General features: G+C 42.0%; 1 protein-coding gene across 3 annotated transcripts in view; it reads left to right on the forward strand.

The window, feature by feature from the left end:
- Positions 1-14224, forward strand: part of hdac4 (histone deacetylase 4) — a gene marked incomplete in the record, with an annotated part of 176687 nt that overhangs the window by 133840 nt on the left and 28623 nt on the right. For all 3 annotated transcript variants that reach the window (XM_032512920.1, XM_032512921.1, XM_032512922.1), the window contains 4 exon segments: positions 10325-10576; positions 12230-12416; positions 12730-12863; positions 13534-13636. In XM_032512920.1, the coding sequence (XP_032368811.1) occupies positions 10325-10576; positions 12230-12416; positions 12730-12863; positions 13534-13636 (676 nt within the window).

Raw genomic sequence — 14224 nt, forward strand, 5'->3', positions numbered from 1 at the left:
AGACAGCTCTCTCTCTACACCTCCTTCTCTGCCCAACCATCACTGGGACGGCCAGCCACAGGCCCTGCTAGCACTGGAGTACAGTCTTGCACAGTACATGTGTGAGATATAATACAGCATTATTTATTTCACCAAAGATATTTAGTTTGAAAACAGCTCTTGTCAATTATTTTTGGCAAGAAGGTGCCGATTCTATTTCTTCATCACTTCCATTCTGTCTCATTTGACCCTTCTTTGTCTCCATCATGCCTCTCTCTGTATCTGCTGCCTTGTTTCCTTCTCCTTCCTTGTGTCCCAATCTCTCTCTTGTTGTAGCTGATGTCCGGACACCAAAATGGTGAGAGTCGTCTGGCCTTGTGCGCTACAGCAAGGCATTCCTCTGACCCCTCCATTCTGCCCACGCCCACCTGCCCTCCTACTTGGCATCTTCAGCTCTGGACAGGGAGGGGGCCGGAGGGGGAACGGCTGGTCACAACCCCTTCTCCAACACATGGTACTGCTGGAGCAGAGCCACAATCCAATGGGTCAGTAATCACAGCAACATTTATTTTCTTTACTTTTTAGCAATAAGCAGCTTGTGTTTTATTTTATTACTATTATTATTATTACAGTATATTACTGACAGCATCATTTTGGCTCACTGTTTTATATGACTGTATAACTTTACATCAGTGATTTGCAGCATATGGCAATTCTTTTCTATTATACGTATATATTTATTTATATATTGTAAATAAGTATTACTACTAGTTGTTTTTCAGTGAAATAGCTCTGCTCTTAGATATATGTCACGTTTGCCTTGTCTCTGTCTCCTCTAAAGGAGAATTGTTATGTTTTTTAATGACCTGGGACTCAATTTTGTAATCATTTGCATCATGATAATCTCCTGTTACCACTCCATGTTACAACAGTTGGTCTGGCGGCCTCCCCTACATCACCTCTGTCTCTAAACTTGCGCGTGGCCACCGCCCCCTTGGAAGAACCCAGTCTGCTCCTCTGCCTCAGCAGCAATGTGGACGGCCAAGCCCTGCAGAGCTGGTGGTGCAGCAGCAACACCAGCAGTTCCTGGAGAAACACAAACAACAGTTCCAACAGCAGCAGCACATCATCAACAAGGTAGCTCTGTGTGTGTGTGTGTGTGTGTGTGGTGTGGTGTGTGTGGTGTGTGGTGGTGGTGTTGTGTGTGTGTGTTGTGTGTGGGTGTGTGTGGTCATGCGTGTGGTATCTACATCCATGTGTCAAGAATGGTATCTTAGGCAACATTTGAACAGCTGTGGTAGAGCAGCCAGCTTGATAAGTGTTTGTGTGTGTGTATTTGTCCATCTACACAACACTGATTTGGTTAATGTCTGTGAATCCTGTTTTTGCTCCAAGAGCAGAGTGAATCAGCTGCAAAAGAAGTCTTCTTTGCCTATGTTCGTGTATCCCTTACTTCTCCCTGTCACCCTGGCAACTGTGGTCTAGAGGAAGATGCCTCATATACGGCCACACAGGAAGTGTGTCTTAGTGCATCATCGTGTGTGTTGCGTGTGGTGTGTGTGTGTGTGCGCTGTGGTGGGTGTGTTGTGTGTGTGTGTGCGTGCGTGGCGTTGCGTGCATGTGCGTACAAAAAATCCTTGTGGGGATTAGGCCCATTATCTTGTGGTGTGATGACTCCTTCTCTTCAAGACACCGGGCTGTTAGACTCATGCTAATTAAGTCCATCTAAGGTGTATTTAACTAAAAGGAGAATTGGGACTAATGATTTGATTGCTATTAAAAAATAGAAACGATTACTTTAACATACCATATATGACAACAACGTACAATTCTTTTTACTGTTTTAGGTGTGGTTGTTTCTAAAACACCCCATCTGTCAGTTAGAATGCACTGAAGATTGTTATCATTCAGAAAGATGTGATAAATCAAACGGGTACCTCCAATTATTTTGGGCATGTTTGGCCCCATGCTTTAAATTCATTGTGCTTTCATGCAACAGGATTTCTTCCCTAATTTAATGTACCAAATCACAAACCATTCAATGTAGACTCAAGTTAATTCAGACATTTACGGCAGGCATTGTGGTTGGTTAATAAACAGTGTACATCATTGCACAGTTCAAATCTACAGTAACTAATGCAGACACTCCAAACACGTAATATTGGCTTAACAAATATACAGTGGGGCTTGAAAGTTTGGGCACCCCAGGTAAAATGTGTGTAATGGTGCATAAAGAAGCCAAGAAAGATGGAAAATCTCCAAAAGACATCAAATGACAGATTAAACACTTGTATATGTACAAAAAGTTAGATTTTATTTCCATCATTTACACTTTCAAATAACAGAAAACAAAAAAGGGTGTCTGCAAAAGTTTGGGCACCCTGCAGAGTTTAGCATGCAACGCCCCTTTGGAAACTGAGACCTGACAGCGTCATGGAGTTCTCAATACACGTCTGGAAAGACCAGGTGATGTTGATCTTAAAGTTTTAAATGGCCAGACTCATCTGACCTCGCCCCAACATCAGCCCCATGGGTCTTCTAAGCTGTTGTCTATAAAACTGAAACTGAAAATAGTTGACGCTCACAAAGCGGGAAGGCTATAAGAAGAATAGCAAAGCGTTTTCAGATGCCAATATCCTCTGTTCGGAATTAATTAAGAAATGGCAGTCATCGTGAACAATGGAGTTAAAGCAGATCTGGAAGACCAAGAAAAATATCAGACAGAACAGCTCGCAGGATTGTGAGAAGAGCAAGTCCAAACCCACGTGAGCATTGTGGGAACAGTTCTGTGGACCGATGAGGTTAAAATAGAACTTTTTGGCTGCAATGAGCAAAGGTAGGTTTGGAGAAGAAAGGGCACAGAATTGAATGAAGAAACCTCTGTCCAACTGTTAGAATGGGGGGGGATCAATCATGCTTTGGGGTTGTATTGCAGACAGTGGCACAGAGAACATTCACGAGTAGAAGGAAAACTGGATTCAATAAAATTTCATCAAATTTGGACGCTAACTTGATGCATCTGTGAAAAGCTGAAGTTAAAGAGAGGATGGTTCTAAATGGATAACGATCCTGAACACAACTCAAAATCCACGGTGGATTAAATCAAGAGACGTAAACTGAAGGTTTTACCATGGCCTTTACAATCTCCTGACCACAACATAATTGAAACTCTATGGATAAGCCTTAAAAGAGCAGTGCGTGACAGACAGCCCAGAAATCTCAAAGAACTGGAAGACTTTTGGAAGGAAGAATGGGCGAAGATACCTCAAACAAGAATGGCCAGCCTCTTGGCTGGCTACAAGAAGCGTTTACAAGCTGTGGTACTTGCCAAAGGGGGGGGTACAAGGTATTAAATCTGCAGGGTGCCCAAACTTTTGCAGACACCATTTTTTTGTTTTCTGTTATTTTGAAAGTGTAAATGATGGAAATAAAATCTAACTTTTTGTGACATATTATGTGAATGTCTAATCCGTCATTTGATGCCTTTTGGAGATTTTTCCATCTTTTCTTGGCTTCTTTATGCACATTATTACAAATTTTTACCTGGGTTGCCCAAACCTTCGAGCCCCACTGTATATTTGCTTCATAGCTGCTTTTGAGTGTGTCTATATTGTTGTGTGTGTCTATATAAGTTACATATCCGTTAAAAAAAAGAAATAAGCTGGCTGGCATTGGTGCTCAGTGGGTAGCCCATTTTCCTCACAGGAAGAAGGTGATAGGTTTGGACCTGCCAGCCAACTGAGGCCTCTCTGTATAGAGTTGTTGTGTTCCCCCTGTGTTAGCATGGTTTCTTCCCAGATTGCCTTTAAGTGTGAATACTGGATGTTTCTCTATGCAGTGTCAGTTCTGTGATAGACTGGCAACCTGTCCGAAGTGTACCATCTTACCTAATCCTTTTTCTACAATTCCACTGCATTTAGGCACAAAGCATTTACCTTAATGCAGAGGTTGGAATCATTAAAATTTGTCAGACTGTTCACTCTGTAATTTAAAGTCACCAGACAGCTTTTCACAAGTTGCAAGTGTTAACTTCATTGACAAGCTGTGGCGAGACAGAGAGGATGGTGGTTATTAAGTAAACTGGGGCCATAGCTTGAAAATGTCAATTAGCTCAAATGATCTGCCCTATTTCAGACTGGTGTAACCTGTCATGAGGCTCATTCTCCAAATATCTCCTGGAAAAGTGTTAGCCAGAGCTGATGCAACAGATTTTAGCTCACACCGAATGCACGCAACTAGAAAATGTGGTACTTTCTTTTTAAATCACAATCTTTTTATTTAGTTTTCAGTATAACAATGTACAAAGCTGCCAATTTGTTAAAGATAGGTTATACGAAAGGAATAAATAATAAAAAGCAGGGTAATACCACATCAAACCAACATTAAAAGACAGATCAAAATATTAAAATTAATCCCTCCCAAATAACTGCCAGTGAGCATATTTTACTATCAGCCTGTCACAATGATAATCCAGCGAGAACTTGTTTTTTTGAAGCTTTAGGTATGACATAATATCCGTCGGCCATTGTATTTGTGTGGGTGGGGCAGGTTCCCTGCACCTCAGCAGAATTGCTCGCCGGGCCAGAAGAGAGGCAAAAGAAATAGTGTGTTGTTTATCTGCAGTTAATCTAACCTCCTCTTCAGTGACCCCGAAGAGAGCAATTAGAGGATTTGGTTCCAATATGTCGTTAAACACCTGAGAAAACGTTTGGAAGACCTCCATCCAGAACTTTCTAAGGCTGGGTCATGAACAATACATATGAATAAGAGAGGCTTCAGAAATGTTACATTTCAGAGTGGGCTAACGTCAGGCTACATTTGAGATATGAGCCCTAAGAACGACTTTGAGTTAGATAAGGCAGTGGCGAGCACATCGAGAGGTGGAATTAACCTGTTTACGAACGGAACTCCATGTACCTTCTGATAAAGAGTAGCCCAGGTCTTTTTCTCATGCTGCCTTGAACTTGTCCACGGGGGCGTGTGTTAAATCCAACGTCCTGCCATATAAGGCAGAGACAAGTCTCTTTTGAGATTTAAAGAAAGAACTATATCAACAAAGGAATTGTCGGCTGATATAGAAGAGCTGGACGTCTTAGACAACACAAAATGTCTTGTTTGCAAATACCTGAATAAGTCTGACTTTGGAAGACTGAATTTGTCGCTCAGTTGTTTGAATGATGCTAAAGTGTTACTATAGACAGGTCCTTCAAGCAAACAAAACCCGTCCTATGCCACTGTTTAAAGACAGGATCTTGCGTTGATGGTTTGAAAAGGTGGTTTGATGCAATAGGACTCAGTAGAAAGAAGTTGTGCAACCCAAACCATTTCCTTAATTTAAGCCATATCTGTAAAGAGTGTTAACAACCAGATTTCTTAAAAATATAATCGAGGGGAATGGAAGTAGAAATCCAAGTAGTGCAGGTATGGATATATTCTCATCCATATGTAACTCCATGACTACCCAGTCGGGGCAATTGGACTGACTGTGAAAAAATACCAAAATGTAAGGCAGTGCAGATTAGCAGCCCAGTAATAAAATCAAAATTTTGGGAGAGGCAGGCCACCCGCGTTCTTGGCTTTTTAAAGGTGGGTCCTATTTTTAAAGAGACCTTGCTGTGTGCCTCTCCTCCAAATACCGGCTATGTCCTCACAACTACGAAAGGCTATGGCAAGGGGTTCGATGGCTAAATCAAAAACATGGGGCTCAGTGGACACCCATGGCAGGTTCCACGATGCAGGTCGAATGGCTTGGACAGCTGGGAGTTGAGGCTGAGGAAACTGAGGCTTTGGGATGAGAGTATAGCAACCTGATCAATGAAATAAAGTTTTTTCCAAAACCAAATTTGGAGGAGCGCCCACAAAGAGACCCACTCCACGCGGTGGAGTGCTTTTTCTGCATCAATTGACACAACACACTCGGCGACATCCTCAGAAGCAGAGTAGATATCTAATAATTGACATATGTTAAAGAAAGAATGTCTGGTTTGGTCTCCAACCTAGAAATAATAATAGCTACAATTTTAGCATCTGTATTTAGGAGGGAGACGGGTCTGCAAGAGGAGCATTTGGTTGGATCTTTACCTGTTTTTGGCAATAAGAGTGATACACGCTTCAGCAAAGGATGGAGAAAGAGAGCCTTGTAGGTAGGATTTAGACAGAACGCAACACAACTGTGGGGAGCCGGGGAAGCGGTCAGGGCCCTGACACTTGCCTGACTGCATTGCAGAGGTGTCTGAAGCTATTTTTGCCTGTGAAATCGATTATTCTAATCTTCCCTTAAAATCTAATGAGATTTTTGGAATATTGAGACTGCTCAGAAAGTCAAGCATTACCTTATGATCCAGTTGTGATTCTGAAGTACAAAGCTGTGAATAAAAATCTCTGAAAGCATCATTAATTTGAGAGTGATCTGAAGTTATCTGGCCATCACGTGTGCAGGTTTTTTAAATATTCTGTTAAGTTGATTCACAAGTATTTTGTCAGTATTATCTCCATATGTACACCAACGTGATCTGTGTGTTTTGTCGTTGTGAACTGAGCTATCATCTCAGCAGGTCCAGTCTGAAATACCACTTGATGGCCAAGCACACAGCTGATGCCAATTCTCCGCCCCCTCGTCAAAGTATTTTATTCACCCTTTTATTGATGGACAGTGTTACATTGTGTGAGAGATTAGTGGCTTCAATTGAGAATGTTACGTTTGAAATTGAACACTATTTCACACGTAACATATATGCCAATGTTGTTTTTTTTAATGAAAAAACATTTGCACAAAGCAAGGCGATCCACTTTTCCATGTTGATGGGAGCGTTAAAATGAGAAAAAAATAATGGGACAAAAAGAAATCAAGGAACATTTAGAATAGATAAAAATGTGTGATTAATTGCGAGTTAACAATGACATTAATGCGATAAGTCGCAATTGAATATTTTAATTGTTTGATAGCACATTATAAAATATAAGAGTTGGATTTTTAGGTTGCGCATATGTCTTATCAATCTCACCAATTTGATGAGCTAGATCTAAATGCTCTTTATTGGATTGCCACTTCATTCGAGCCATGTAAGATACAATCTGCCCCCTGTGGTAAGCCTTTAGGGCGTCACATACGATCAAGCTTGACGTATCGGGGGATACATTAGTAGAAAGTAAAAAAGGCTGACTCTCCTTGGATAAACTCCACATACTTATCATCAGAAAGCAAAGTTGAATTGAAACTGCACCGCTTACACTTCCGAGGGAGATCTGGAAGGGACAAGGCCAGAGAAATAGGGCCATGGTCAGAAATGACAATACTCTGATATTCACAGGAATGCAACAGGGATACAAGTTGGTTATCGAGGGAGAAATAGTCAATTCTAGTTTACGTACGATGAACATGTGAGAAAAAAAGAGAATTCTTTATCTTGTGGTAAAGAGCGCCACATATTACATACATACAGAGAGAAAGGCTTGAATAAAACAAGCAGATTTTCTTAGTGAACTGGGTTAGCAGAGGATCGGTCTAAATGGGGGTCTAACCAACAATTAAAATCACCGCCAAGTGTAATTGAGTATGTGTTCAGGTCTGGAAGTAATGAAAATTACCGCTCGGAAAAAAAAATCACACACCGACCAGACTTGTCAGAGATCACATTATGTGGCACGAAGGAAATGTTGTAGCTGGTAAGGGTTGAAACTTCTCTGGCTTTAGTCATCTGAGTGGAACCCCAGCCCCACCCCACCCAACCCGACCCGATAAAAGACGGCCATTGTCCGAGCTAAGAATATGAGTTTCTTGCATAAAGGTTATTTTTGTTCAGAGTTCTTTGTTGTTTTTTTTAGCTTTAGACCTTTGACATTCCAGCTCACTAGATTAAGGTTCCTATCCATGCATAATAATAAAAAAAAAATTAAGTTATCTGTAGATACAATGAACCAAATGACAGGCTGAAAACAAAGCAACAGGTTGAAAGTGGCTAGTGTAAAATAATGTACTTAAATATATTGTTAAATTGTTACTGGCAGTGACTGAATTTGGCAGTGTAACCTGTTCCATTCTGGGGGCTTGCCAGCATTAATCCAAACCTTTGTATTCCTTAATAAAAAGCTTACATCTGTGATTAGGCAAGAATAAACTTGAGCGAGTAAGTTTTGTAAGCGGCACAGATGATGCACAGTCAAAGTATTGGCACTGTAACCATCTCCAATTAATGCTGCTATTTATGGGCGCACTTACGGTAAAATCGGCAAGAGAATCTGACAGTAACAGCTACAGATACTTAAATGCAGCCGCCATAAATACTTTTTTATTTTTTAACGAATTCTGCTCTATGACATATTGCTGCTCTGGCTAAAATATTTTGTTAGAAAATGTTTAATGTATTGGGTTTCTTTATAATACGATTGTACAGTTCCACGGCCATTGGAGTTTTATACCCAGTAGTCCCATTCTTACACCATTCATGTAAATAAAAAACATGCCCCCAGCTAGTCATTGACTCTTTGTCTCTTGACTGCCTCTCAAACAACATAGCACAATGGAAAAATGTAGAAGTACCCCCAAGAAATACTATTGATTGCTGCATTTTAAAGTCAGTTTCTGAAAAACAATACACTTTCCATTTAACAAGGGGAAGTGCAGTGCTATTATAGAGATAATGACCATCATAGCTGCCATTACGTTTGATACTTTCCATATGTAAGAGTTCAGTATCTCAAACTTTCCTTACAAATGTCCCACTGGTATGGTATGATCGACCCTGTTCACCATTGGACATCCTTCACTTTGAAAAACATGAATCATCCTTCCTTGTTGACATTTTTTAGTCAACTCAGCAATGAAAAGCTGCCCTTCCTGCTGACTTCATGTCAGTCAACAGTCATGTTGGCAGCAAAGTAAGGAATGAAAGAATCTTGAAATAGTTCCAAACTGAGCCTGCTGCTTACCTTTAATTAGCTAAGGCAATACTGGGGTATGCTCACTGCCATATTGTTGTGAAAGTGTGTGAGAAAAACAGACAAGAGTCAACTAGTGTCAAGTTACACTGAAAAATGGGTGCACAATGGCGCTACTCATGTACTGATAACTGACTGGTTAGTGGTGAATCCAGGTCCACTGAAGGGGGTCTGATAACAAGTGTCTTTATCCTTGATTGCCACTCGATCAACACACACTCATTTCTCCAACAGTATGTGGATGCATAGATGGCTGTGGTGCTGGCTTCCTATCTCAGCACCTATTTCCTCTCTTTAAGTTTTAGCTGGGTTGGAGGGAGAGAAAGAGAGCACAACAAGAGAGAAAGGAAGAGCAAGAATCAGTGTTTTGAGTTTTTTTGGAGAAGAGGGACTGGGATGAGGCAAGACTCTGCTCACTGACGTCAATAGACTGTTCCCTAGGCAATATGCCAGCCGTGTGTGTGTGTGTGTGTGTGTGTGTGTGTGTGTGTGTGTGTGTGTGTGTGTGTGTGTGTGTGTGTGTGTGTGTGTGTGTGTGTGTGTGTGTGTGTGTGTGTGTGTGTGTGTGTGTGTGTGTGCGCGCGTGTTCCATGCACAAACAGTGGGTCCACTCCAATCATGACCGACACATCAAGGTTGAGGTCTTTGACGACGGGGACAGGGGACAGCTGCCATAACAAGATTCCTACAATCATCCCCTCCCCTCCCTCCCTCATGTCCTTTGCTCAGTTTTTCTACTCTTGTGCAGGCCCAGGCTGACTTTCAAATATTTGTCATGGAGATCTTTAAATAAATAAATTACCTAAAGTACATGTCTGGTTTATCTCTGTGTGTACAGAACGTCCAATTGCCTGGCTAATGTTAGCTTTTGTCTGGTTCAACTTAAGGTCTTTTACATTGTTGTTATGTTCTCAAACCACTCAGTTAGCAATTGTTGGAATGAAAAACATTTTCAGTGGACCAACACTTGTTAAAGCAACATTAGAGAACTTCTTGTGACTTAAAAAAATGTTTCCAAAATCGTTTCAATGGTTTATCAACTCGTAACAGGGTGAACGGCACTTCTGCATTTGCTTTGCGGCTCTCTACCGGCTATAACCGCGCTATTTAAATTTGCCAGATCGGGTAGCGGATCTGTAGTTCCAATGAGACATAATGGGATGATTCCACTTCCAACCTGGAGAGGGACGGAAGCAGGAAAAGTTACATAGTGTGCTTTAAGGTGGTGCAGGTTGAATGGCATCATACATTACAGTCCCAAGTGGTGGAATGTAAATAATTACATTTACTCAAGGACTATACTTAATTTTCTGTAATTTTCCTTTGCAACCCTATGCATGACTCAGTAGAAATCAGGCCCCCGATCATAACAATACTTCTTACCTGAACATGTCTGTTTGTCTTCTAGATCATGTCCAAGCCCAGTGATCAGGTCTCCTTAGCGAGCTCCAGCACCTCAGGGCCGGGCAGGCAGCACCAGAGTCACCCAGAGGAGACGGAAGAGGAACTTAGGGAGCACCAGGGGCTCTCGCTCTCATCCTCATCCTCTCCATCCACACAGGAGGCCGGACCTTTGCGAGGGCTGGTCATCAAGCAAGAACCTCCAGACCCCCAAGAGCAGGAGGAGAGAGATGCTGAGCAGGAGTTACTGTTCCGACAGGTGAGGAGGCGGGAGTGGGAAGGAGGTGAAAGACGGGTGCAGGTGGGAGTTGGAAGGAAGGCTACGCAGGAGGGATAAGCAGGAAGAGGAAAAATGCTACACAGAAAGAAATTTTATTCTTACATGCATAAAATCCCATCCCAGTAACATTACCTCATTATGTGTATGAATTCAGGTTCAAAGTGGCTATAACTAGATATTTTGGAGGAATCTTTTTCTCTGGTTGAGAACATGTTGGGAAAATGGATGAGAGCTACAGTATCTGACAGCAGTGACAGATGGAGCTCGTAGGGACTGACTGAAACATTACACTCTACATTCGATCTGCCTTTCTTCTGACTGTCAGTCCAGCCCACTCTCTGGAATATTTTAAGTTTTTAGTCATGTAGAACGTACTTACACACACCACTCTTGTTCCACTAATGCAGAGTAGTGTGTTTTTTTTTATGAATGGCTTACAGCTTCTGTACCTCCTCCACGCTACTCCCTAGCACAACTCCACAATAACATTCTCATGCTTTCAAAATGCATTTGGTTCTCCCACACACAGAAACCCTCACAGAGTCTGCAGTTTTGCATTCCTTGTCCATGGAAATATATTCTCTATCTCGGTATCACACACACACACACACACACACACACGCACACACACGCACACCCCTAAACAGGCAGGACACCATGTCCTCATCTGTCTAGCCCATCCCTGCTGTCCGCTCAGCCAAATTCAATCAAGCACTCCTTTTACTGTCGCCATGGCGCCCAATGTGAGCAGACACGCCCTACAGGATTGCTTGGTGAGACTCTTTTGAGTAAAAATGTCAGATATTTAACTCAGGTACATGAATACTTGGGTAAAGTTCCCAAGCACTTACATGACACATATTCTAAGGAAATCTTTAATAAGTACATGTTCTGAAGGCAGTTTGGTGGCTCATTACTTCTGTGTATTATAAGATTATTAAATGATCTAGCCTGCTCCCTTTTATAATTGTATAAAGAGAATAATCATTAGTGTGTGAGGTCAAGTTGATAATCAAGTGGTTTTAGATGAATAGTGTCCATTCTCCTTGTCAACAGTCAGGTTTAAGTATAGTCTTTTCAAGTGAATGCTCACATGAAAGGTATCCTAAGACGTCTAAGTTAATAACCTGTCAATTAGATATTGGACAGATTTGCTGACATTGCTTCCATATTTTTGTGGTGTTGTCATGTGTACACTGTACAGAACAGAAAACCCGTTTGTCGCTGTGTAACATAACTTCAACTCTAAAGAATGCAGCCTTTATTATGGAAAACTGTAGTTTGGCATTTGAAAGTATCTAGGGCCATCTTCTGGTAAGAGAAAGATATGGCAGTCCAGCAGTCACACAGTACCTCATCATCAACAGGGTAGCTGTGTGCGTGTGTGTGTGTGTGTGTGTGTGTGTGTGTGTGTGTGTGTGGGGGGGGGGGTCATGCATTGGTACCATACATCCAGTGTGCTTGTCAAGAATGGTATCTTAGTCACTTAACATTGAAACAGCTGTGGTAAAGCAGCTAGCTTGATGTGTGTACAATGTGTTTAAGTGTTTAAGTGTGTGTGTGTGTGTGTGTGTGTGTGTGTGTGTGTGTGTGTGTGTGTGTGTGTGTGTGTGTGGGTGTGTTTGTGAGCAGCAGGCTCTGATGTTAGAGCAGCAGCGGATCCACCAGCTGAGGAACTACCAAGCCTCCATGGAAGCAGCCGGGTTATCAATTAGCTTTGCTGGACACCGCCCCCTCTCCAGGGCTCAGTCATCTCCAGCCTCCGCCTCCTTCCCCATGGTAGTACAAGAGCCCCCTGCCAAGCCTCGATTTACTACAGGTCTGTTGAAAGATAATAATAATATGGCTCTTACACTGATATATCATTACGTAGAGTGGCAAACAACAATCTAGAAACACACTTTAATCCTGCTGATTGCAGGTTAGAGGAAAAACCTTTTTCCTGGAACCACACAGCATGATGAGCAAACATACAGTACAGTGGCTGTGTATATGCACAAGGCTGTTGCTACATGTTGTGAGCCCCCTGTCAATACATACCACAACAAATGTAATTTTCTGCATGGAATAATCTCATATGACCGTTAATTAACCTGTAACTGTCTTTGTGATGGTGTGTGTGTCTTTTCCAGGTCTAGTGTATGACTCTTTGATGCAGAAGCACCAGTGCATATGTGGCAACACCACCAGTCATCCAGAGCACGCTGGCCGCATTCAGAGTATCTGGTCCCGACTCCAGGAAACAGGCCTCAGGGCGCACTGCGAGGTAAGGCCACATTTACACTTGAGAGGTGTCACCCAATAGAGGCAACACTATGAGACACAGAGTTCGATAGATACTGTGGCCGGGTTAGATCAGTTGGTAGAGCAGGCACACTCCTCGACGCAGCGGCTGCGGGTTTGACTCCAACCTGCGGCCCTTTGCTGCAGGTCATTCCCCCTCTCTCTCCCATTTTATGTCTTTATCTGTCCTGTGGAAATTAAGGCCTGAAAATGCCCAAAACATAATCTTTAAATACGAGTTAAATAGATGAAATATTTATAGAAATAAAACACTTTTGAAAAAGATTCAAAGGTTGATCGTGTAATTAATCTGCCTGTTAAACTTTGAATTGCAGGTTGTTATTTTAACCAGAAGGAGGCAGTATGTAGACATTTTCTTTTGACACTTGGCTTTAAAAATAAAATAGTGAATTCTGGGGTTATGGCTTTAAAATTAACCAGTTTCATCTCCTAAATTCTCACTTACAAATACAGACACCATTGAGCTTGCATTTCCTCTTCATAAGTGCAGGATGGGGTATCCTAAACTTCTTCTTCTTTAGTGACTATGGTACTGTGGACATTGAGTGCAGAGTTGAAACCAAATGCATTATTTGTCTCTCTTTGTCTATCGTCTGTTTCTATTATCGTTTTCTGTCCTCCTCTGTGACCAGTGTATCCGCGGTAGGAAGGCCTCACTGGAGGAGTTGCAGACGGTCCACTCTGAAGCCCACGTCCTGCTGTACGGAACCAACCCCCTGCGGCAAAAATTAGACTGTAAGACAAACAACACATCGATACATGCACACAGATTCCCAAACAAACTCAAATTTGAGCTGATGTAGCTGCTACTTTATGGATTTCTAGACAATCTGACTGCCAGCCATGCTGTTGTCTACCAGTTTAATCTTAATTAGTCTGCTAAAATGTGGAAGCTTTAACAATAAAAATTAATGAGTGTTGAGATAAATAGCCCACAATGGGCCAATGATTCAGTGCACAGGTGCAGTTTAAAGCAGAAAACACACGGTACTTTACGCAAAGACATGCAATATTAAATGTTAGGTTTGTCACTTTGAGCAGACTAAATCTCAGACTAGGTCTTTCTTTTGAATGCCATGAATCTGCAGCGTTTTTGAAAAGAATCTGCTTTAATGCTTAAACCATGTCGTAACAAAAGGTCCAAACTAATAAAGTCCTGGAGGTGTTACGATAAGGTGAGGAGCTGTGCTGAAGCTTGTTAAGTGGAAGTCGCACAGGCTGCTTTGTCACTTATGTGGCCTTCGTGGTGAATAGTGCAGGTGTAGCCAAGGCAAAGCAGTCTCTATCTCTCTGTGTGTGTGTGTGTGTGTGTGTGTGTGTGTG

This window comes from Etheostoma spectabile, chromosome 4, assembly GCF_008692095.1.
Source record: "Etheostoma spectabile isolate EspeVRDwgs_2016 chromosome 4, UIUC_Espe_1.0, whole genome shotgun sequence".
Lineage (NCBI taxonomy): Eukaryota > Metazoa > Chordata > Actinopteri > Perciformes > Percidae > Etheostoma > Etheostoma spectabile.